Here is a 22,222-nt window from a genome sequence, read left to right as displayed (position 1 = left end):
GTGATTCCACCATGGGTCTTGAGCTTTCCTATTCCTGGAGGAGACCTTCCCTTTCATAAAGAGGTAAAGAGCACAGAGGTTTTTCTGGTGGCCAAAAAATACCAGGGCAGCAATCAGGCTTTGCTGCCAAAAGATAAGCAAAATCAAGATGGTGAGGCCCTTGGCTTACTTTTTGTTTAGGGTCGATTTTATTTGAAATCTAATCCTAAAAGGATTTGGGAGTATCTACCCAACCTTAGTGAGTAACCAGTAACCAAAAGCTTTGATCTCTTCTGGGATTTAGGAATCAAAAAGAAAGACCAAATCTCAGTGCCTGCGAGTACCCTGACTGGATTTGTGAGTGGTGGTTGTAACTAAAGAGATACCAGCCTGCCCTTTTGAAGTAAAGACTCTGGCCACTGTACTCCAGAGTGCTGATACTTAGATGGCTCGGGAAGCCTTGAAGAGAAGAACCCCAATAGCAGAGAACTGAAACTATGGGCTTCAACCGAGGCAGCACCAAAGCAACACTCAGATGGTCCTTAGAGAGAAATGCACCTACTGGAGAGCTGCCTAAATGGAAATCACCATTGGACCACTATTCCAATTGGATCAATGGAAGCTACATGGCTAGCCTTCCCCATGAGATCAGCAGTGCCACACACCCATCAGAGAAGCCACCGTGGGGGAGCAGGCTCAGTAAGGGCAGTAGGACATCACCAGAAGGCATCAGTAGTCCCACGGTATTAGAAGTGTGACTATTCTCCACAAGTGGGTGCCAGTGAGTGATCTCCATGTGTGCTCACTTCTCCCCCCAACTGTGTGTATATTTGTGGGAGACTGCAGTTTAGGTTTGTGGAGAGGGGAAGGATATTTTATTGCAAATCTCCTTATTATTTCATTAAATACTTTGGCTTTGAAATAATCATGTCTTCTGGCTGATAGAGAAAATGTAAACACACAAGTAGTGTCTTGTAAGCCAACATTTTGAGTGAAAGTGTGGACCCTGAGTATTTCGGACCTTAAGTGGCAATTCTGGAGACCCTATTTGTGAGAAGAGGGAAGGAAATATGCACATCATTTATCCAAAGGATCAAAAGCTCCATATATTGGTGAGTTAAATGGTAGATACAGTTTGGGGAATCATGGGAACTTTTTAAAGAAAAGCTAAAGCATTAACCACAGTCTTGACATTTATTGTGCATTTTTTTTCTCAACAGAACACATGGCATTCTAGAGGTTTGTGAGGTAATCAAATCAATATTCAAATTAGAGAGGAACACCTGAAATAGCAAATTCTAGTAACAAATGTCTTTTGTAATTAAAAATATTGGAGGTTTAAAAAAGTGTTATAACATTTTCAAATTACTGAAAGAAATGTACTAACACATAGAAAACAACTCTTATTTTCTCTAGAAATTGCTCACAAAAAAACCCCTTTCTAGTCTATATTACACTATGCACTTGCAGTTGTACGGTACCTGGTATTTACCTATCCCTAATGGGCATTTACACTACACAGTACAATCAAATAGAAATTATTCATAGAGAAATAATTACACTGTTAACAATAAAAATATTAGGATCAATGGTTTTATCACAGTTTCTCCACAAGTATTTGTCATAAAAAATTGAGTAAAGGCATGTTGGCACCAGTGTTGGGGCTGCTACATGAAATCACAGAGAGGGAAGGTAGACCAAGGCAGTGTTTAAATTGTGCAGGGTTTGGTTGGACTAATGTCTTGGAAACTTTCTTCAGAGTTCATGTTATTTTGGTAAAGTCCAAGCCCCACAACGTGGGCCCTTATAGGTCACCTATAGGTCTCGACTGTAGATCTCTTTTCCCCACATAATTTAAACAAAGCCAAAGTGACAATAAAATCAAATGATAGGAAAGAATCATAGATCAGGATTGATCCTCTACAAAGTCTCCAGGGCAGTGCTCACAGTGACACAAACACGGAAAAATCTTTCCCTTCTGAACCTGACTCCAGTCAACTCTAAGACTAAAAGAAAGGGAAAATGTGGAAATGAGAGAAATCGCAATTTAAACCAGGCTTCTTTCTGATTTCTGTCAGTGCTGATTAGTTTTTCTAAACAAATTTGTTTTTTGTTGAACTGCAGTTTATCTCCTGCTTTTTGGGTTTGTGTGACTGGGATCCTGGGCTAGCTGAACTGTGCAGAACATGATGATGAGAAGGCTCATTATGTTTGTCTAATCATTTATTTCCTTGAAATATTCTCTAATTCTCACAGTCTTTACTATGGGCTTTTACATAGGTTGTAGTTCATGTAGAGACCTATGAGTTTTCAAAGAAGCTGGTCTATTGGTGAGGACTGAATTTATTTTGCATGCTCTTAGCCTCAAAATCAAAAGGGATTTTAGGAAAAGGTGACTGTTAATTACCTTTGATTAGCTAAGCACAGTGAATAAAATATTTATCCCACTGAGATATTGAGGAGACAGAGGAGAATTTTGACAAGGAAAGTCTATGGAAGGTGACCAAATTACCATCCCACTTGGGAGGCTCGTTTATTTGGCTTTGTTCACTTTAGAGCCACTGGGTCTAATGGTTCAGAATGATGTGAAACTTGGGCAAGCTGGATTGATATGTCCATTTAGATATGTGGGTACTTATCTACAGGTGGATAGGTTTCTGAATATCATATATATTCTCAATCAAACCTAGAGATTCTGTGCCATTTGAAATGTAGTCCTTATCTTAACCAGCAATGAAAGAGCATGAGGGAAATGATTGAGGGGTCATAATTAGGATGACTTTAACATAGTTCTCCAAATATACTACTTTAGAGAACAAAACTAACCTATTCAGGGGATTTGCCGTGCGTGTGTGCGTGCGTGTATGTGTGCGTGTGTGTGTGCGTGTGTGTGTGTGTGACAGAGAGAGAGAGAGAGAGAGAGAGAGAGAGAGAGAGAGAGAGAGAGAGAAAGAGAGANAGAGAGAGAGAGAGAGAGAGAGAGAGAGAGAGAGAGAGAGAGAGAGAGAGATTGAGGGAGAGAGAGAAAAAGAGAGTCAACCAACCCCATTTTCCACCACTAAATCCAGTAAAGCTACATTACCCACTTGTTAACCCAATAGGCAACTTTGTAGAGGTCTGTGATCAACTGTATGATACTTTTTGACATAACTCCAAGTGAAATGATTATTTTTATTCCATACTCATACATTTGAAAGAAACCATCACAATGTTTACAAAAATACATCATCAATGATACATACTGCTGTTTAGACACATTTACAGTAGAGTTCTGACTTAAGCGTTCTATTAGAAGACGTTTCACCAAGCAGATTTGGCAAATGTAACCACATTAAACATACACCAGCAAGACTTGCATCATATGTGCAAAGTTATTTTCTATTATATTTCTAAAAATTTGAATGTAAGTGCCACCAAAATCTACCACAGAAGATCTGTACTGTGAAGGGAGCATGGGATTTTCTCTCACTAAATGAAATGAAGTTAGGAATTTGAGTTTTTCCTCTAAAAATTAAATTTAAAGCAACAAAAGCATTTTTTTAAAGCTGGTCAAATTAAAATGAACCTAAAGAGGTAGTTGATAATGTTTAGATTAGGTCCTAAAGTCTATACTGCACAAGAATCCAAATGCAGGAAGTGAATATACACTTGTCTGAAATAGTAGTAACCAGGCACTGTCTGCTACTGGTGAGCTGGCAGCTGTTTAATACATCCAGGTCCCGATTAGTGTGAATTATAATAAATCCCATGAAGTGGTTGTATTATTCAAATTTCCACAGCATATTTCCACTGGCCTAGAACCAATTACCTTGTTTTACATAATTATGACTTCAAATAGTGCCAATTTGAATGCATGTGACTATTTCAAGGGATTCATTATTTATCCTAATCAGGACTTAGCTGTATGGTATATTGCTAGCCTGTTCAATTTATTGGATTGTATGATGCCCCTGTTGACTATATTCATAGTCCTTTCTCTTGCTAATAGAAGGGGAAATGCAACTTGTTAGAATAAGCAAGGGAATAGAAATGGAAGATCAGCTCTTCTATAAACTGCCAAACATCGAATGCCTATGTTTTGGAGAAATGAGCTCCTCTTTTTTGTTTGTTTGTTTCTTTAATAGACTGGTCTACCTAGACACATTCACCAGATAGCCATCACCATTAAAGGTACAATTGGAACAGCATCAGATCTGATTTGATGATAATGCCACAGATATCCAGGATCAAGAAAAAAAAAAAGTTAGTTCCACTGGATCATGGGATCATTTAGGAAACTCCATTTTAACATCATATGCTGTTGTATTTTTATTTATCTCGTCCAACATTTCCCAATTATATTTTAATCTGGTTTAGGCCACCCTTGGCACCTCTGCTCTAAAGCAGAGAGAGCGATACAAAATGTGACAATAGGGACTTAGAAAATGTCTGGAGGAGGTCACTATTCTAGTGAAAAACAGGATGGTAAGTTCTATCTTTTGGGATTTTCAAGCAGAGAGAAAAAAGAGTTGTTTGGGTAGCTGAGTGGGCATTTTTCCACAATGATGAAATACTAAAATATCCACAAGATTTTGAACCCATCATCCTCAAAAGGCCCCCAGACTAACTGCTGTAATTATTAGGGAGGTAGTATGCCATCGTGGAAAGCCTCTCGAACCCTGGGATTTGGGAGATCCGGATTCTAGTCTTGCCTCTGCTTGGTCCTTGGGTTCTTCCTTTGCAAAATAAGAGAATTAGACTGAATGCTCCCGGGGGCCTCTTTCAGTTCTAAAAGCTTTTTGGTATCTTTGTGATATATGATTTCTCTCCTGACAAGATCCCTGCCAAAGTCCTGTGAAGGTTTTACACAACAGCATCCAGTGCAGTATGTCTTCAGCCCACAAAGGCTTTCCCTTTTGGGCACGCTACAGACAGGAAAAAATATAGGGCACGATGAGACCATAACACTACATTCATGTTAACTTTCCAAATAAGGGAAGCCCACGTACCTTTTCTGCCTAATACCTTGCATGGTAGGATTTTCCTTTCCTTGTTGCTTCTGAATTTTCTGCAGCCTTTTGATGACCCTCCTAAAATGTGAGGCCAAGAACTGACCACACTACCTCTGAGATGATCTGATTAGGTCAGAGAACAGCTTAGTTTGGTTTATTTAATGCCAGTGGAGGATCAGCTTGGGATCCAGGAAGACTTACTTCTACAAAAAGCCATCTCTTCAACACTAGGATTCTCCTGGTGATGCTAGATGGCTGTGAGTCATGCATGGGATACCAAGAGCTTGGAAGACTCAAAATTACAAATAGCCTAAAGGATGAATAAAAATGACACGTGATAGAGATAAATAGGAAGTAGCATGTTGCCAACAAGATCTGTATGAAAGAAGTGGTATAAATGATGCAGGTTTATAAAGTGCTCTAAGGTCTGGGAAGCACTTTCACCATCATCAAGGACATATTTGCCCAGAAAAAAGAAGTGGGAGAGTTAAATAGGTGAGAAAAAGACAACAGATAAGACAGAAGACTACACAGTTACACCCTCATCCTTTCACACATATAAAAAGAAGCAGAGGAAGGTCTCAGGGTTTTGGATGGATACTCTATGAAGGATTTATGGGAACATACAGACAAAAATTATCCAGGATGGGATGAATTCTTCTTGGTGGAAGGAATGCTTTGACTAATGAAATTACAGATCCATCTGAGTTTCAAAGTAAAGTTGAAGAAGCCCAAAAACTGGTGTGATGTTAAAACTGCTGAACAATGATATAGACAACCAAAACAAAGAACCTGGTATTATATTTTGGAGGATGGGAAGACAAGAGCAGATCCCTAACACAAATTCCAAGCCAAGATAGAGGTCCCTAGGGCAGTAATGTGGCTAACCTTCTTGATGGTTATGATATTTGTATCAGTTATAGTAATACTTTTGACATCTTAACAAGTTAATATTATTTGAGCTGTACTTAAAAAAATAAACTTAAATGGCACTATGGGATCACTGGCCTTGAGGTTCTAGAACTATGAAGTAATATAGCACCATTGAAAGGGATGCTCAATGCCATCAAACTTTTCTGGAGAAGATAGATGTCTAAGTGGGTGTAATGAGGCAGTCAGTGTCAGATGGGCAGAAGAAACAGTTTAGGGAACCACTGAAAAAGTAGAAAACCATCATGGATGTACTGTATCTTTCTGGACCTCATTTTTCTGATCTACAAAATGAGGGATTTGGTCAAGAAGCACCTCAAAGTCTATTCCAGAGCTAATATAGAAAGTCAAGAACTAAGAGGCAGACAGACCAACTTTAAATGTAGTAGTCAAGAGATAGTGGTTCTTTTTTCCCCAACAAAGTTGGTGTAATGCCTACAGTGAAAGCCTCAACAGGCTCCAAGCTGTGGTGATGGCAGAAAACTGAAATAATTATGAGTCAATCACCTTACATCTTTTTAGTCATATTGACACATGGATAGCATTGCCTCAATCCATCCTAATTTGTACTTAGATACAGATTTCTGACAGAGCAGATCAGGGGATACCTAGGAACAATCCCCATTCATTCAAGACCAGCAAGGCTCAAGACCTTCAAGGTGGAGTTAGGGAAACTATTTAGTGGATTCTTTCACTTTGCTCAGAATAAAACTAACAATCCAGAGATTTCCTGGTCACAAGTGTTCCTCCTTCAGAAAAAGCAAATTTGTTTTGGAAATGATAGTGAAGGGAAATGCTGAACTCTGTCAATCCAAATAAATAGAACTTATTCAAATGTAATAGAAAGATGATGATGCAAACATGGTGGCTTTCTTTCCTGGCCAATAGTTTATCCTTAAATAATGATGGCCCAGATCTTTGAATGAGCCTTTGTGGAGGAAAACAGCAACTACAATCATTTTGCAACATGTTGATGGATTAATTCCTCAATCACCTCTTGGCCCAATACTAGAAAGGCCCTAACTCCTAGGGAAGCAGAAACAAAATATTAACAAACAATATAAACACAACTACTTGCTTTTTACTTAGATAAGAGACCCTGTAGTTTCGTGTAAAAGGAATTTTTTTTCCCTAAAATTGTAAAAGTATTTGGTCATTTAGCCTTATTCCTTGCCCTTGAACATGGAATATTTTCTTATTCCAATAATAAAAGCTGTCAGTTGCATTCCTTCTTTTTCTCCCCCTCTCTCTTGTGAATGCTTTACTTATCTATCCTAGGTTGGTGCAGAATGCTGCTGATTGGTTTTGTACTGCAACTGAGCTTGAAAAGTCATAAAAATCCAATCTGTAGCCTAAGAAGCTAAAGCTGCCCAACAGTGAGATTTCAGTCTTTTTTAACATGCTAATTCATCTGTTTGCTTTCAGTTTGGTTTCCTATTTGACCCACAGTCATTAGATCCCCGATGAAAGGTTTGTCAAGACAATTCCCTAACGTTCTTCAAAATGTGAAGTATATTTCCTCCGTGGGTTTTTAAGATGGATAGTGACATGGGCATCTTTGCCAACTGTCTACGTAGGTACCTAGAGGCACCAGTATCTTGTAGGGGCTCTCCTTTAATTTACTGGCCCATATGCCTCGATTGTGACATTGCATGTCCTATCACATATCCTTTAACAAGTTTGGCAACAACAGTCTATATAAATAACAATAAAATTAATATTAAACCTCAGAATTATGAAATAATACTGTAAATCATAGCAAAAGAAACAGGGAGAAGCAAATACCTCACCCTGTGTTTTTCTCATAGCAGATACTCAATAAGTATTTGTTGAATGAATAAACAAATGAATGAGTGAATGAGAAAGGGCAATTTTTAGACAAAAACCCAGCAAGGCAATATTTTATAAATACAGACATGTACATTTTCATTCACTTGACAAATATTTATTGAGTGTCCACTGTGTGCAAGACATACCCATATTAAATATACGTGGCATCAGTTTCATGTAGCCATTCCCATGAATGGTTTTAATAATCAGTAAAAGCTGCCATTTTACCACTCTTCCTATAAAGAAATGCAATCATCTGGCATAGTTTCAAAAAAAAAGAAGTGTCTCTTGACATCTGATCCTGGAGCCCTCAGGAGTAACTATTCTAGCATCTATATAATACTTTTTTATAACAATAGTTTCCAAAGACATTTTTAGTTTCACACACGTAGCTCTATAGATGAAATGTGCATGGAGGAAGAACCATATCAATACAATTTGGTCAATGTTGGTGGAACAAATGGAGGAATAGATAGAAGTTTTAAAGTTTTACATAAATCCACAAGAGCTCAGAAGCCAATTCATGAAAGAAAATAAACATTTCATGGAGAAGTGCTAAAAATCTTATTGCATAAAAAAATGAATGGCATCGAAGCTATTTCTATATGACGTCAGAACATCTGTTCGATTCAATGAAAAGAATGAGCCAAGCCAGTTTTTGGCACACTTGCAGACCAAGCAACTGATTGGAATTTCCATTTTTAAACCAATTATTTTGGGATTGTGTAAACATAGCCTTGTTTAAGGTGTCTGAAACAGTGGTTCTATGAATCTGTAATTTCAGACATTTGAAAGATGACTTTTGAATGATTCTCTGCTGAGTGGACAAAATGTATTATTGTTTTTGTAAACTCCAGAGATGACATGGTACCTTCTATGTCAACATGATGGAGTATCAGTAAAAATGACTGAGTGTGAACTGACTGCAAATAACCCATGCCTATATAGATGATTCTGTGTTCTCTGTATTTTGCAGATTGATGTTCTTTTAAAAAATATTGCACTTTGCTAGCACAGGAATAGCCTACTAAGCCAAGTATTCCTTGTCTGAGCTGTTATAGATTAGGAGTTCAATAATCTATAAGAAAAAAAGGAATTTATTGACATTAAAGCATTGAATTAATTTATGTATGTCCTGATCATTCAAATATTACTTACCTTAAAACAATCATGAAAATCTCCACCCTCTCCTATGGAAAGAATACTGAGCAACATTTACTTTGAGATCACATAGCCAACTTTAATGGCAGCATTTAATGATTTCAGAAAGATTTCTTGTAAGTCCACTTATATTCCCCACCTGACAGTCTAGATATAAAGCATTTGAAACCAACTGCAGTTTTCCATTAATGACTCTGAAAAGTCTGTAGTAGGCATAAAGTCTTCCCAAGCTGACCCTGAAATGGATTTCTATCTGGGACTCATGGCACTAGAATAAGAGGGTGAAAAAGTAGGGTGTCAAAAGTATGACTGAATATGAAATGCTTTGGACTCCTAATTGATATTAACAGTTCATCTCACAATCGGTATTCTCTAGTTGGCTGGCTGCTACAGTGGAATAGATATCCTCTGATTTCCATCAATCTCCAGTTGCATCCTGGGAACCTTTATTGAAGACTTCATCCTGTGAAGGCTGATGCTCAATCCCTTCATAATATGAGCTGCCATTATGTAGGAAAGTCCCCACAGCTCGTCCTTGCCGGGCATGGCCAACTGCATCACTGAATACTTTATTTATTTGCTCCTCTGATGGCATCCACCAATCCGGGTTGGAAGTACAATGCATCCTAATGAACTCTGTGAGAAAGCACACAACAATAAAAACAAAACAAAAACAAAACAAGCAAACAAACAAACAAACAACAACAGGAAGCTGATCTTTGCAAAAGAAAATGGGTCTGCTTACTGAGAGCTCATAGCAAACTAGACAAATAGCAGTTCCATGACTGTATAAGTGGAGGCTTTATGGGAAAAGCTTTATGGGAAATTCAATGAAATGCCATGATGATGCCATTTGTGGGGCCTCGTTTATTCCTATAAGAATCTATCTGGCTACATGCAAAATACAAATTCAACCATGTAAGTAAGTCACAGAAATACCAGCTTCTCTCTACCCCTACCCCCTTCAACTTAGTAAGCCTAAAGGAAATTTTGAAGAAAAAAATTAAATATCATTCATTCGATGGGCAGTATGCTCCTAAAAACAGTATGGGTATAGGTTTCTAAATCCATTGTTTGTATCCATTCTCATTTTGACACATTTCATCATTTTAGTAATTCTAAAAGCAATATCAGGATACTGTGGTATTCTTTTACTTGCTACACACCTGCAAATTTCAACAGAGTAGGACTAATGTATGGAAGAGTCGAGATGATAGCTTCTCCATTTCAAACTGCTGAACTATGGGTTATAATTTGGTTTTGAGCTGTATTCTATGTACTTATGTTTTGTTACTTAAATTTTTGAAAATGAGATTGGCTCTAAAATATTGAACTTCCTCTTCCCATCAGTAAATTTATTTTTTTTTAAATTTCATTTTTTGTTATCCTTTTCATGAGGCATCATGGTCAACCTGCTGATGATCATTGTCTTTATCCTTAGTTAGACTTGTCCTTGGACAGTACGTAGCCCTTTACCAAGAACATACATACTTAAAGCCTTTCAAATTCAGTAGGATATCATAGGAGCTGGTTCTAGAAGCTTCTTAAAGAACCCAGAGCTCTCCCTTCTTTGACACTTCATCAAAAATACAAGTAAACTCACTTTTTTGGTAAATGGTTTTTTTCTTTTGGCCCAGTCCTTCTATTTCATCATTGTAATGAACTGGAACTATGCAAACTCTCTCCATCAGTGCAATGGCAACTCATCTGTAACTTATGGTCCTAAGATAATTACCTGGGGCTTTGCTCATCATCATACAGCCATCATGTGTAGAAGGAAAGACTAAGTCTCCCAGGCCAGCTCTCTATGGATGATGCCACAGCACCTCCTCAATGGTAGTTATGCTTTCCTATACATACCCTATGCTGTCCTAATGAGGTAGGTCATGTAGATAACTCCTTAGCAACTGTCTTAATAGTAACCATCCAAACTGAAATGACTTTCTGAAACATGTCTAATAAAGGTGTGTTACTATATTTTGAAGTAAGGCAAACATTGCTTATCCATATTCAGTTCTCTAGCATCAGCTCCTCCCCAATTACACACTATTGATGAGAGGATTCTATTTTTGATCTGAGTCTCATTCTGTTTTTAAGAATTGAGGTTTCTATTCTCCCCATTTATTTAACTCCACAATAACTACTTGATTTGAAAAGAGCTATATATATTTATTGGCTCTTGGTGTTATTAAATTTTAAGCGTTCTCAAATTTCTCAGAAATAATAATAGACATCATGTCTAGTGTTGATGGAAAAAGCCATAATGTCTCTCGATAGTCACAAAGCACATAGTTACTGATACAGTGAAAAGAACACTTGATTTGGAATCTGAGAACTGGGGTTTGCACCCTGCTTCTGTCCCTGATAACTTCCGTGGCTTTGGATAAGTTCCTTAACCCATTGAGACCTCTGTAAAATGAGGGTATCAGACTAAATTATCTCAGAAATTGTTTCCTGCTCAAAATAGATAATCCGGGGAACTAAAATGATCACATAAAAGCCCTCATGTTAACACATTAACCCTTTCTTTCCTCGTGCCATTTTTGGTATTTATCTAAAGAGTCACCAATTCAACTAGTATATTACTTTGGATTCTTCCTCAATTACATGTCTTTAAAGACACTCTTTACCTGCAGAGGCTATATAGTAGGTAAGCAGAAACACTGATGGATATAGAGATTTGGGGCCCCCAAGCAAAAAAATTCTGCAGGGGTTGTTGCCCTTTGTCAACTATGTAATAAACACATTTATTATAAACAGAATCCAAGCAATGTAAGGATCACTCAGATTTGAGTTATACCTAATATGAAAGAAAAGGCAGCATTCCCCCCCTTTCTCCCTGCAGATCAGAGCTAAATGAGTAACTGACAGGTAGTGAAGAATTAGTGGATCTTGCTAACATGGGTATCGTGATAGCCTGAAAATGAGCCATGTGTGAAAGGCTTATGGAATTCTGAGTTGGCTTTGAGATACTGCTAGTTGATCTGGCAGAACTTAGGTCTGTATTTCCTCCCATCAACCTTGTCCCTCTGACATTTTCAGAGACTGCTTTGGTGATATCCATGCACTCATTTAAAACAAATGACCACATATGCTCTATTACTTTAATTTAATTTAAGATGTTAAATCCTGGGACCCCCAACTAATTAAAAGTCTGTTTTGTCTCATCTTTTTGTTTTTGTTTAGAATGAGTAAAATTATAATGTGTTCCCTTCTGTTCTCCTTTAAAGCTCCACAAACTGGTCCCTCAAGTCTGCTGAGAATCATAGTATATTCTGCAAAAGAAACTTAGCCAAGGCTTTTGTATAACTCTGCCAATTCCTCCTGGTGCTTCTGAGAGTCTCAAGGGCCTAAAGTCTCACTATATACCACCATGAGAGTGAAAAATACACTTCATAGGAATGGAGCTGGCAGGAGGCTGAAGGAACAGAGCCTTTAGATTGGTACCCCAACTCACCTTAGGGCTACCAGGATTGTGGGAAGCCACTCCCCCTGAGGGAGGAAAAAAATAAAGCCTTAGGTAGGACCTATGCTTATATTGTATAGCAATCCATTACACTTCCCATGAGTATCTCCAGCTTTATGTATCAGCAAAGGAGACAGGTTAATAACATACATACTATCTACTTCACAGAGTTGTTGTGAGGAAAGCCCTTTGTACATCTTAAAATGCTACAGAAATGAAAAATGTTATTTTTAGTATTTTTGTTTTGAATCTGAAGAACTTAAGGAAAATAATATTTCATTATTATCATTGATTGAACTTGGATCTTGTCCACTCTACTAGACTGGATCCTCCAAGAGGGCAGGGAAATAGGTTTTATCTCAGATTTCTATTTCCTCCAGCATCTACATAGTGCTCTGCACACAGTAGGCATTTAATCAATATTTTTTGTATGAATGCTGTATGAATACTGTAAACTTGAAGGACCACAACTAACCTATTGTGTTTTTTCTTGTGTTGTTGACATGTTTTTGTGCTTAGGTAGTGGGTCCACACCTCACTGACCCTTTTCATTCTGACCTGAACATTTCTAAATTTCTCGGGGCAGCCCCAAAGGAAGGGCACACATGGAATTCACCACAGTGACAGCTGGGTTCCAGGTCAGAAAGAAGGCACGGAGGCCCTGCTACTGAGGAGACTGAGTCTGGTGGATATCTCGAGGTCAGGAACTCTGAGCTGCAATGGGCTAAACTGAAGAGCTTTCACACTAAGTTGGGCACTGGTGTGGTCAGACCTGGAGAAGAGAGTGGGATCACCAAATTGCCTAAGGAGGGGCAAGCTGACCCAGCAGGGCTGAGTTCCTCTGTGGATGAGAGTAGGATGGGACCCATGAATGTACCCTGCACTTCCAGCCTGAGCAAGATAAAGAGATACAGTTATTTTTTTTTAATTCCTACTTTCCATCTTAGAATTAATGCTGTGTATTGGTTCTAAGGCAGAAGAGCAGCAAGGGCTAGGCAATGGGAGTTATGACAGCTAGGAAGTGTCTGAGGCTAGATTTGAACCCAGAATTTCCTGTCTCTAAGCCTGACTCTCAATCCACTGAGCCTCCTAGCCAACCCCTCACACAGTCTTGTTTTTTTAAAATTTAAATCTTTGAACACCCAAACAGTGTGATTTGCTATGAGCTAAGGAGTGGAGGAAAGGACACAGGAAAGATATTTGGACTCAAGAGTCACAGGTGTGCCAATTTGCTCATAGATTTAGGGTCGATTTTAAGTTACGTTTTTTCCCTCTTTAGCATAAGTTTCTTGAGAATGAATGAGGGAAGTAGAAGCATTTATTAAACATTAACTGTGTGGAAGACATGGTGCTAAGCTTTGAGGATACAAATTTAAAAAAGAGGACAACGAGGATCATATCTTATTTTTTCCTCTGATATAATAAGAGCTAGCATTTATATAGTGCTTTAAAGTTTTCAAGGCACTTTACATATATTATCTCATCTTATCCTCACAAAACCCATGGGAGTGATATATATATATATATATATATATATATATATAGTGGTACTAGTATTTGCTCCATATTATTCCCATTTTACAGATAAGGAAACTGAGGCAGACAGGGGTTAAATGACTTGTCCAAGGCCATACAGCTAGTAAGTGACTGAAGCTATATTTGAACTCAGGTCTTCTGGATTTCAAGGCTAGTCCTCTATCCATTGAACCACCTCTCAGCCTCTGCATAACATATGTGATAAATTTATATATATGTATATATATGTATATGTATGTATGTATGTACCTATCTATCTACACACAAAAGAAAGAAGTCCTTTTCTATTTCTTCTTTCTGCCAAGGATTCCCTAACACCTTCTTTCTCTTTTTTTCTCTCTTGGATTTAGTTTCTTATGTTACACTCTGTCCAATTTTTCCAACCTTAAATGAGCNATATATATGTATATATATATATAGTGGTACTAGTATTTGCTCCATATTATTCCCATTTTACAGATAAGGAAACTGAGGCAGACAGGGGTTAAATGACTTGTCCAAGGCCATACAGCTAGTAAGTGACTGAAGCTATATTTGAACTCAGGTCTTCTGGATTTCAAGGCTAGTCCTCTATCCATTGAACCACCTCTCAGCCTCTGCATAACATATGTGATAAATTTATATATATGTATATATATGTATATGTATGTATGTATGTACCTATCTACCTACACACAAAAGAAAGTCCTTTTCTATTTCTTCTTTCTGCCAAGGATTCCCTAACACCTTCTTTCTCTTTTTTTCTCTCTTGGATTTAGTTTCTTATGTTACACTCTGTCCAATTTTTCCAACCTTAAATGAGCAGGAAAAACTTGTAAAAAAATCAGCAAGAAAAGTATTAGTGGGTTAGAGCAAGAGCTTTCATTTCCCATATTCACAATACTTTACAACTGTAGAAACAGCTGTAGGACTTTAATAGCTCTGACAGAATGAGTTGGCTGCATTGAACCTGGGGCTAATAATATTCATTGTAAATGGTGAGACCAAGAGAAAGCCAAAAGCTCTTCCCTAGCATCCTGGGCAAATGCTCTATTAAGAGCTGAAACTAGAACTCTTTCTTTAGAAATTGCTTCTCTTTGAGGGCTCTGTCTAGTCCCACTCAGGAAATGAAAGATCTCTCCCTTTTTTTCAGGGATCCAAAGACCTCGGGGGATAGTCAGTCAAGACTTGACACAGCAGCCCCATGATAATTTCATCAAGTCAAAGACCGAAGTCTGAAAGTTTCCTCTGACATTTTAACCTTCTAAACTATTTAGAGGCATGAATCTCAACCACACTGACTCATCAGTCCCAACAAACGAGTTCTCATTTCTCTTAAATTCTTACAATGTAGATGAATCACATTTAAGTCCTAGTGGATAGGGTGGCATGGGAAAACCCTTCCACTTTATCATTCTTTGCAAATACCTAAATGACTCCATCAGCCACCTGAACGCAAGTGAGCCTCATTTCCTTTCCTATTCATTCCCTACTCTAGGACTAGTACACACCACATGTATGTTTCTGTGAAATGGCTAAAAATAAGGGAGAAGGAAAAAAAACCACTAGAGACCATTGTGGGGAAATGGGCTTTGGTTAGAGAGCTAATTGGACTTTTAGTCTTATGATCAATCATGGCAAAGTTCTTAAATCAGTACTGCTGAGATAATATGGAGTTAAAGTATCACATAAACTTTCTTTTAGAGGGAGAAGCAAAAGGCCAACTTTCCTTGAGGATTCAAATGGAAGAATTTAAATATTTACTGTTTACAGAATGGGGTGTAGCCAATAGATCCTGCTTTCTCTGCAAATCAAATGGCGAATCTCTTAAATTTCACTCGCTCTTCTATATGACCAAGCATTTTATACAGAGTGGGCCAAAAGTCTTAGTTGGACACCCTGTATAAAATCTAGGGAGATGCTGAAGAATTGGGGAAAGCATTAAATACTTAGTCTTAGAGGTTGTAAAAGAAATACTGTTTCTACAGTCACAGCTTAAAGATGTTGGTCACCGTGTTTTCATTCTGCCACAAAGGGGTGGACTTCACTTCCTGACCACTGCTCTTTCACCCAGATCCACAGAGGATTTATTGGTAGTTGGACAAAAAATGAGAACTTCTTGGTCTTCAGAGAGAATAACTGATGAGGTTTGTGGCTTGACAAATATTAAATCATTGCCATGTCCAAGTGATACTCTCTGCGGAGCAAGATCATTATTATGGGATCTTTGTTGCTGATGATTTTCAATCCTGACAACATTTTGGTCTCTTCCCATAGTAGGTCAGAACTGAGTAGCTTTTGGACCATACTTTATAATCTTTGTTGCTTTTTCACAGAATTATGACATCCGAGAGGCCAAACCATATCAAAGTTGGCACCATTTCTATAATGTATCTGACAAAGAGTCATTCAGTCTTTGTTAGAACTCAGGTCTGAGATAATATCTTAGGATCATAGAAACAGAGCTAGAAGGAACCTTAGAGACCATTTAGTCCATATTTTACAGATGAGGAAACTGAGGCTTTAGCTGCTTAAGTGACTTACCCAGGGTTACACAAAGAGAAAGGCTCTAAGGTGTGAAGTGAACCCATATCCTCTAACTCCAGAATCAATTTTCTTTCCCCTGTACTACTTCCTGAGAGAGCCAGACCCACTTTTGGACCATTTTCATTGCCAACTTTTCCCTTACATTGAACTGAAGCTACTTCCACAACTTCTACCCATTTAGCACTCTGTTCTGCCTTCTGGGGCCAAGTAAAACAAGATGAAGTCTTCCGAATGATAGCTTTTCAAACATCTCAAGACAGCCTCTCACTGAGACTTCTTCAGAGTAAGCATCCTTAATTCTGTCTGTGATCCTCATGTAGTGTAGTAGTTTCTAGTCTCCTCACTTCAGATGAATGATAGATTGTCAACATTTTTTCTAAAATGTTATACCCAGAACTTTATACTCTATGTCATAGAATAACAGAAATATCATCTATGTCCAAGAAAATTTTCTTCCATTGAAATATCCCATGATGCCATTAGATTATTTTTTTGGCTGTTACATCCCACTGCTGATGCATACTGAGCTGCCAATGTGCTAAGACGCTGAGGTCTTCTTCATACAAACTGTTATCTAGTAACATCTCCTCTCATTCTGTATTTGTGCAATTACTCTTTTGAACCTTTGAAATTCTGTCTTATTGGATTTGGCCCATTATTACAACCTTTTGAGATCTTTTTGGATTCCCATTCTGTCATCTAGTCTCATCTTAATATTTTCCATAGATTTGATAAGTAAGCCTTCATCCAAGTCATTAATCAAAATTGGAATGGAGAGATCCCTGTGGCACTTCAGTAAGAACATCCTTCCAGGTTGACTTTAGTTCAGTCAGTCTCTTAGTCTACTAGCATTTATTAAGCACCTACTATGTGCTAGACACTGTGCTAAATGCTGGGGGTACAAAGAAAGGCAAGAAAACACCCCCCAAAACATAAACCCAGTCCCTGCTCTCAAGAAGCTCACTCTTCTGTGGGTCCAATTCTAAATCCATCTAACTACTATCATCAAGTCCATTTTGTTCATAAAACTATCATGAAGGAATCTGTCTAATAGCTTGATGAAATCTAAGTATACTATGTCTGTGACATTATCCTGATCTAACAGGCCATTAACCTTGATTTTAAAAAAATGAAATGAGGTTAGCTATTTCTTGACAGAGCATGCCAGCTTTCTTTTCTATGAACCATCTCTTTAATAATGCAGACTAGAATAATGCTAGGAAATAAATGGAAGCCTACCCTCCTATAGTTTGAAGACTCTACCTCCTTTATCTTTTTGTTGTTGAAAATGGGGACATTTGCCTGCTTCATATCTTGTGGCACATCTCTGGTTCTCTGTAATTTTTCAAAGATCACTGTCAGTATGACACCATACACACATACACACAGATAGTTGACACATATATGTCATTTTAAGCCTGACAAAGCACCTCGTAGACATTATCTCTTGTGATCCTCACAATAACTTGTGTGTGTGTGTGTGTGTGTGTGTGTGTGTGTGTGTGTGTGTGTGTGTGTGTGTGTGTGAGGTACTACAGGCATAATTTTCTCTGTTTTACAAATAGGGAACTTAAGGCTCAGAGAATTTAGCAAGTTGTCCAAAGCCATTCAGCTAGTAAATATTAGGAGCAGGATTCAAACCTTAGTCTTATATTCTTTCCACCACCCAAATCCATCCCTAGAAGTGCTTTCAGTACTCAGGGTTCTAGTTCTTTTGACTCTGGTGCCTCAAACTCATTGAGTATAACTGGGTACTTTCTTTCTATATCTTCACTGATCTTAAGTTTCAATTTCCTGTGAACCATTTTTATTTCTGATCTCAAGAACATTCTTGTTAGGAAAGAAAACAAGAAAAACAAGAGTTGTGAATTCCTGCTTGTTCTCTTTTGTCTGATATCACCTCATCTCTCTTCTTCTAGCTTCATCTTGCTTCCAACATAGCTAAGTCTCTTTGTCTTTTGCATTCACCCCACACATCAATTTACAATAGGATTAGGACACTCTTTCGTATGCTTCTTCATGTTTTCTTTGACTAACAGCTTTGATATTCTGATTTTGAAGATCTTTTTAAAAATTGCTCCTAAAAATGTTGGTAGACAAGTTCCCTGGGTAGCCACATCAGTTTCTTTAGATAGCTCTTGCTTGTCACATATCCTAGAATAATTTATGTTCCAGAAAGGATCCCATCACTTTTGAGAGTAAGCTTTCCCTGCAGAATTTTAAGTCACAGGAATCTTATTTATCCATTCTATGATCTTTCTGAAATCTGCTCATCCAAAATCTAGGATAGAATTCAAATAACAAACTGCATGGTCAGAGTTTCCCAAGACTCCAATTTCTACCTTAGCCTTTTAGTTTTTAATTATTGATCAGAATTAAGTCCAGAATAGTAATTTTCCTTGACACTTTCTCTACTTCTGAAAGTACTAAATTATTATTGAGGCGAGGCCATAATTTATCATATGTTCTGTTCTTGGCAGAGAGATGGGAGAGAGAAGGGGCAGAGGGAGGGAGGGAAGAAAGGAGGAAGGGAGAAACAAAGACAGAGGGACAGAGTCAGAGAGATAGACAGGAGACAGAGAGAGAGAGAGAAAGGGAGGAAGAGGGAGAAGTCAGAGAGACAGAAAGGGACAAGGACAGACAGACAGACAGACAGACAGACAAACACACACAGAGAAAACTCCCAACATGTGTAGATGTCTGGATAGTTGAAGTCCTCCATCACCATTAAATCATGTTTCTTAGATAGCTTTTGGCCTGCTTCTGGAACTCATTATTTATTTCCTCTTTTTGGTTGGCTGCTTGGTAGCATTCACATACCATAATATAGTTTAGAGGAAACTGAGGTGAGAGAATTTAAGTGACTTTCCCAAGGTCACACATTTAGTAAATGGCAGAGCTTGTCGTAGACTGTTTTTTATAAGACTATCCACTTGCCGAAACAATCTTTTTTTCCCCGTTAATTTCCCTTCCTCTCCTTCAGTCTTATTGGCACAATAGATCTAGCCAACTGTAAAGTGGTCTGTATTGACTGCTAAACCTGATTGAAATACCAAATCAACAGTTTTTCTAGGAATTTTTTTAATAGCATGGGAAGGACCTAAGAAAGCTTAGTGTATTTCTGGCCATAATAAATTTTTATTGATATTCAGTTAACATTAGAAAGAGATTACATAAATTTGGACTAAATATTCTCGAAGGGTTAGAAAATGGGCTGTGGGGGAGGGCAGATATTTAAAAAGGAAAACTGGAAATCATCTTGGCAAAATGATGTGAGCAATTATGAAAATAAATGATTTCTTCCCTTCTTCTTCCATACATTTCCCCTACTAGTCCTCCCCTCACATATAATTTCCCCTAATAGTCCTATGCTCAGGTTCTTCCCATCTCACATCCACCCCACTGTGGTCAAGGAAGACCTTTGGTTGAAATTGAATCTGGATTTAGCATGTAAATCACAAGCGCTCTGCCACGTCAACGTATCATTAAGCCAGAGCACTGATGCCAAAGCAAAGAAAACGTTCTCTAGGAAGTTTTGGGTAAGGAATCGATGGGCCACACAAAGCTCGTGAGTTCTCAGGAAAAAATCAAGATACAGGAAAGCTGAACACTTCTAGCGAGCCACAGCCAATGCAGTGAAATGGGATCACATATGGCGGACACTGAGCGAAGGGATGCAGTACCTCTGAGACATGTTACTTTAACTGGATCCAGAGGACGTCTTTCAGGACCTGTCTCTCCTGACTGCACTGACCTTTTCCTTTTTCCAAGGCCGCATGAGTACTTAAGCTCATCGGTTGTAAAAACAAATCTGATGAGGTATCGAAGTAGCCGCCTCCCATCTTTCTTGGAAGAATTTACAGCCTCATCCCATTGTTTACTAGTGATGTAGACAGGATAGTTGTTCAACAGCTGCTTGCTTCCCTGGGAAAGTGAAACATTTTCCATTATACACTTAGGCAGACAGAGAGAAGCTCAAACGATCTCTGCTTGAAAGGAAAACAGGCTTGTAACCAAGCTGATAGGCTGACAATGAAACGCGTATTGAAGGGAGCAAGTAATCGCTCACACTCAGAACGGGCACTTTTTAAATTACATTTGCATTTTCTATAACAAGAGCCCAATGAGGTATAATGAACACCTTTGAGAGAGCAGCTATTTATAACTTGCACTTTAACAGGTAGGTTAAAAATGTGTCAAGATTCAATGACAGGGAACACCATTTAAATATACCCATAACTTTCCTTTTCGGTCTACTCAGAGGTATCAAAATGACTTTGAAGAGTGGGATCAAACATGTCTCATCGCCCTCTCCATTTCCAGTTAAGTACTTCAGACATGGCTTTTGTGACATATTTTCCTAAGATATTTATTATTCACGATTTAACACCTCACACCTGCTAGCCAGTCTATTACCTTGAAAACAATGTGGAGAAAGTAAATATAAAAGTGAATTTTGAAACTAGGAAAGGTTCATTAATAGTCACAGGAAAACACATTAACTCAAATTATAGCTCTGTGCAAATGCCACTGTGTCAACTCAAAATTTTTCTTCCTTTTAACCTTCATAATTTATGTCTGCTATAAAATCCCAGGGCTCAATAGCTGCAGTGGGGCTAATTACGGGAATTTCAGTAACGTTTATAAGCCATGTTTAGTCAATTGTACCTACACTACCATTACTTCAGTTCTTGTGGTCTATAAAATTCTATAGTCCAGGACCAATTAATTAACCCAAGATCTCAGTTTTAATGTACTCCTTCTCCAGTAATTAAGGTATACAAAATAAAGAAGGGGAGACCTTAACAACTCATTCAGTTTTACAATGCCACAAATTTACTACTGGTTATAAATGTGGCAGTGTTTAAGCCTTGAGGGGCCTTATTTTGAAAAACCTCTGTTCAGCTAGAGGCTCTTTTGCGCATCTTGCATGCTAAAAAATTTAGGAAACAAAATGCCAGGTTTGACAATTTTATATATATATATATACACACACATATGTAGTTATAATTATAGTTATAGTTATAGTTATTTAGTCATGTCTGACTCTTTGTGACCCTATGGTTCATCCTGTCCATGAGATTTTCTTGGCAAAGATACTGGAATGGTTTTCTATTTCCTTCTTCAATTAAGGTAAACAGAGGATAAGTGACTTGCCCAAGGTCATACAGCTAGTAAGTGTCTGAGGACATATCTGAAAGATTTTCCTGACTTCAGACCCAGTGCTGAACCACCCAGCTGCCATCTCTCTCTCTCTCTCTCTCTCTCTCTCTCTCTCTCTCTCTCCCCATCTCTCTGTCTGTCTCTGTCTCTTCCTTTATCTCTTTATGTCTGTCTCTCTCCATCTTTCTGTCTCTTTCTCTGTCTCTCTGTCTCTGCCTCTCCCAATGAGGCTCAAATCCCATATGTGAAACATTTTGCAAGACTAAAAAGTACTATGTAACTATTAATTTTATTTTTGACAGAGTATAAACTTCTTTAGTTTCTTAAATCTTTACATTGTGATTTTTAAGAAAATGAACATATTTAGCCAAATAGAAAAAAAAAACCAATCAGTGGCAGACTCTACAGGGACAATCAAACCTGATCAAAAGGTTCCATGACCATTGCTATCAGTCTGTCAAAATAGCAAAATGTCAAGAAATATAGTGAATCTCAATGTTTTAGGAGCCTCTTTTAATCTTATTTCCTTTTTTAAAACTAAAAGGTAAATAAGAAACATGCTGCCCTTGACAGCAAAGTACTGGACTTGGAGTCAAGACATATGGTTTCAAATAGTCAGGCAAGTCATTTCACTTCTTTG

The 22,222-nt window shown here is 38.0% G+C and overlaps 1 protein-coding gene across 1 annotated transcript in view; it reads right to left on the bottom strand.

Annotated features, from left to right (window-relative positions):
* Positions 1-9,309: 9,309 nt before the first annotated feature.
* The window catches only part of BEND4 (BEN domain containing 4), a 49,741-nt gene continuing 36,828 nt past the window's right edge, over positions 9,310-22,222 (bottom strand). The window contains exons 4-5 of the mRNA XM_044682202.1: positions 20,103-20,343; positions 9,310-9,527 (exon numbers count right to left, since the gene is read on the bottom strand). Of these exons, the coding sequence (XP_044538137.1) occupies positions 9,310-9,527; positions 20,103-20,343 (459 nt within the window). The remainder of the gene's footprint in view (positions 9,528-20,102; positions 20,344-22,222) is intronic.

This window comes from Gracilinanus agilis, chromosome 6 (assembly GCF_016433145.1).
Source record: "Gracilinanus agilis isolate LMUSP501 chromosome 6, AgileGrace, whole genome shotgun sequence".
NCBI classification, from domain to species: Eukaryota; Metazoa; Chordata; class Mammalia; order Didelphimorphia; family Didelphidae; genus Gracilinanus; species Gracilinanus agilis.
Note: the sequence above shows the minus strand (reverse complement) of the source record. Positions and strands in the feature narration are given on the sequence as shown.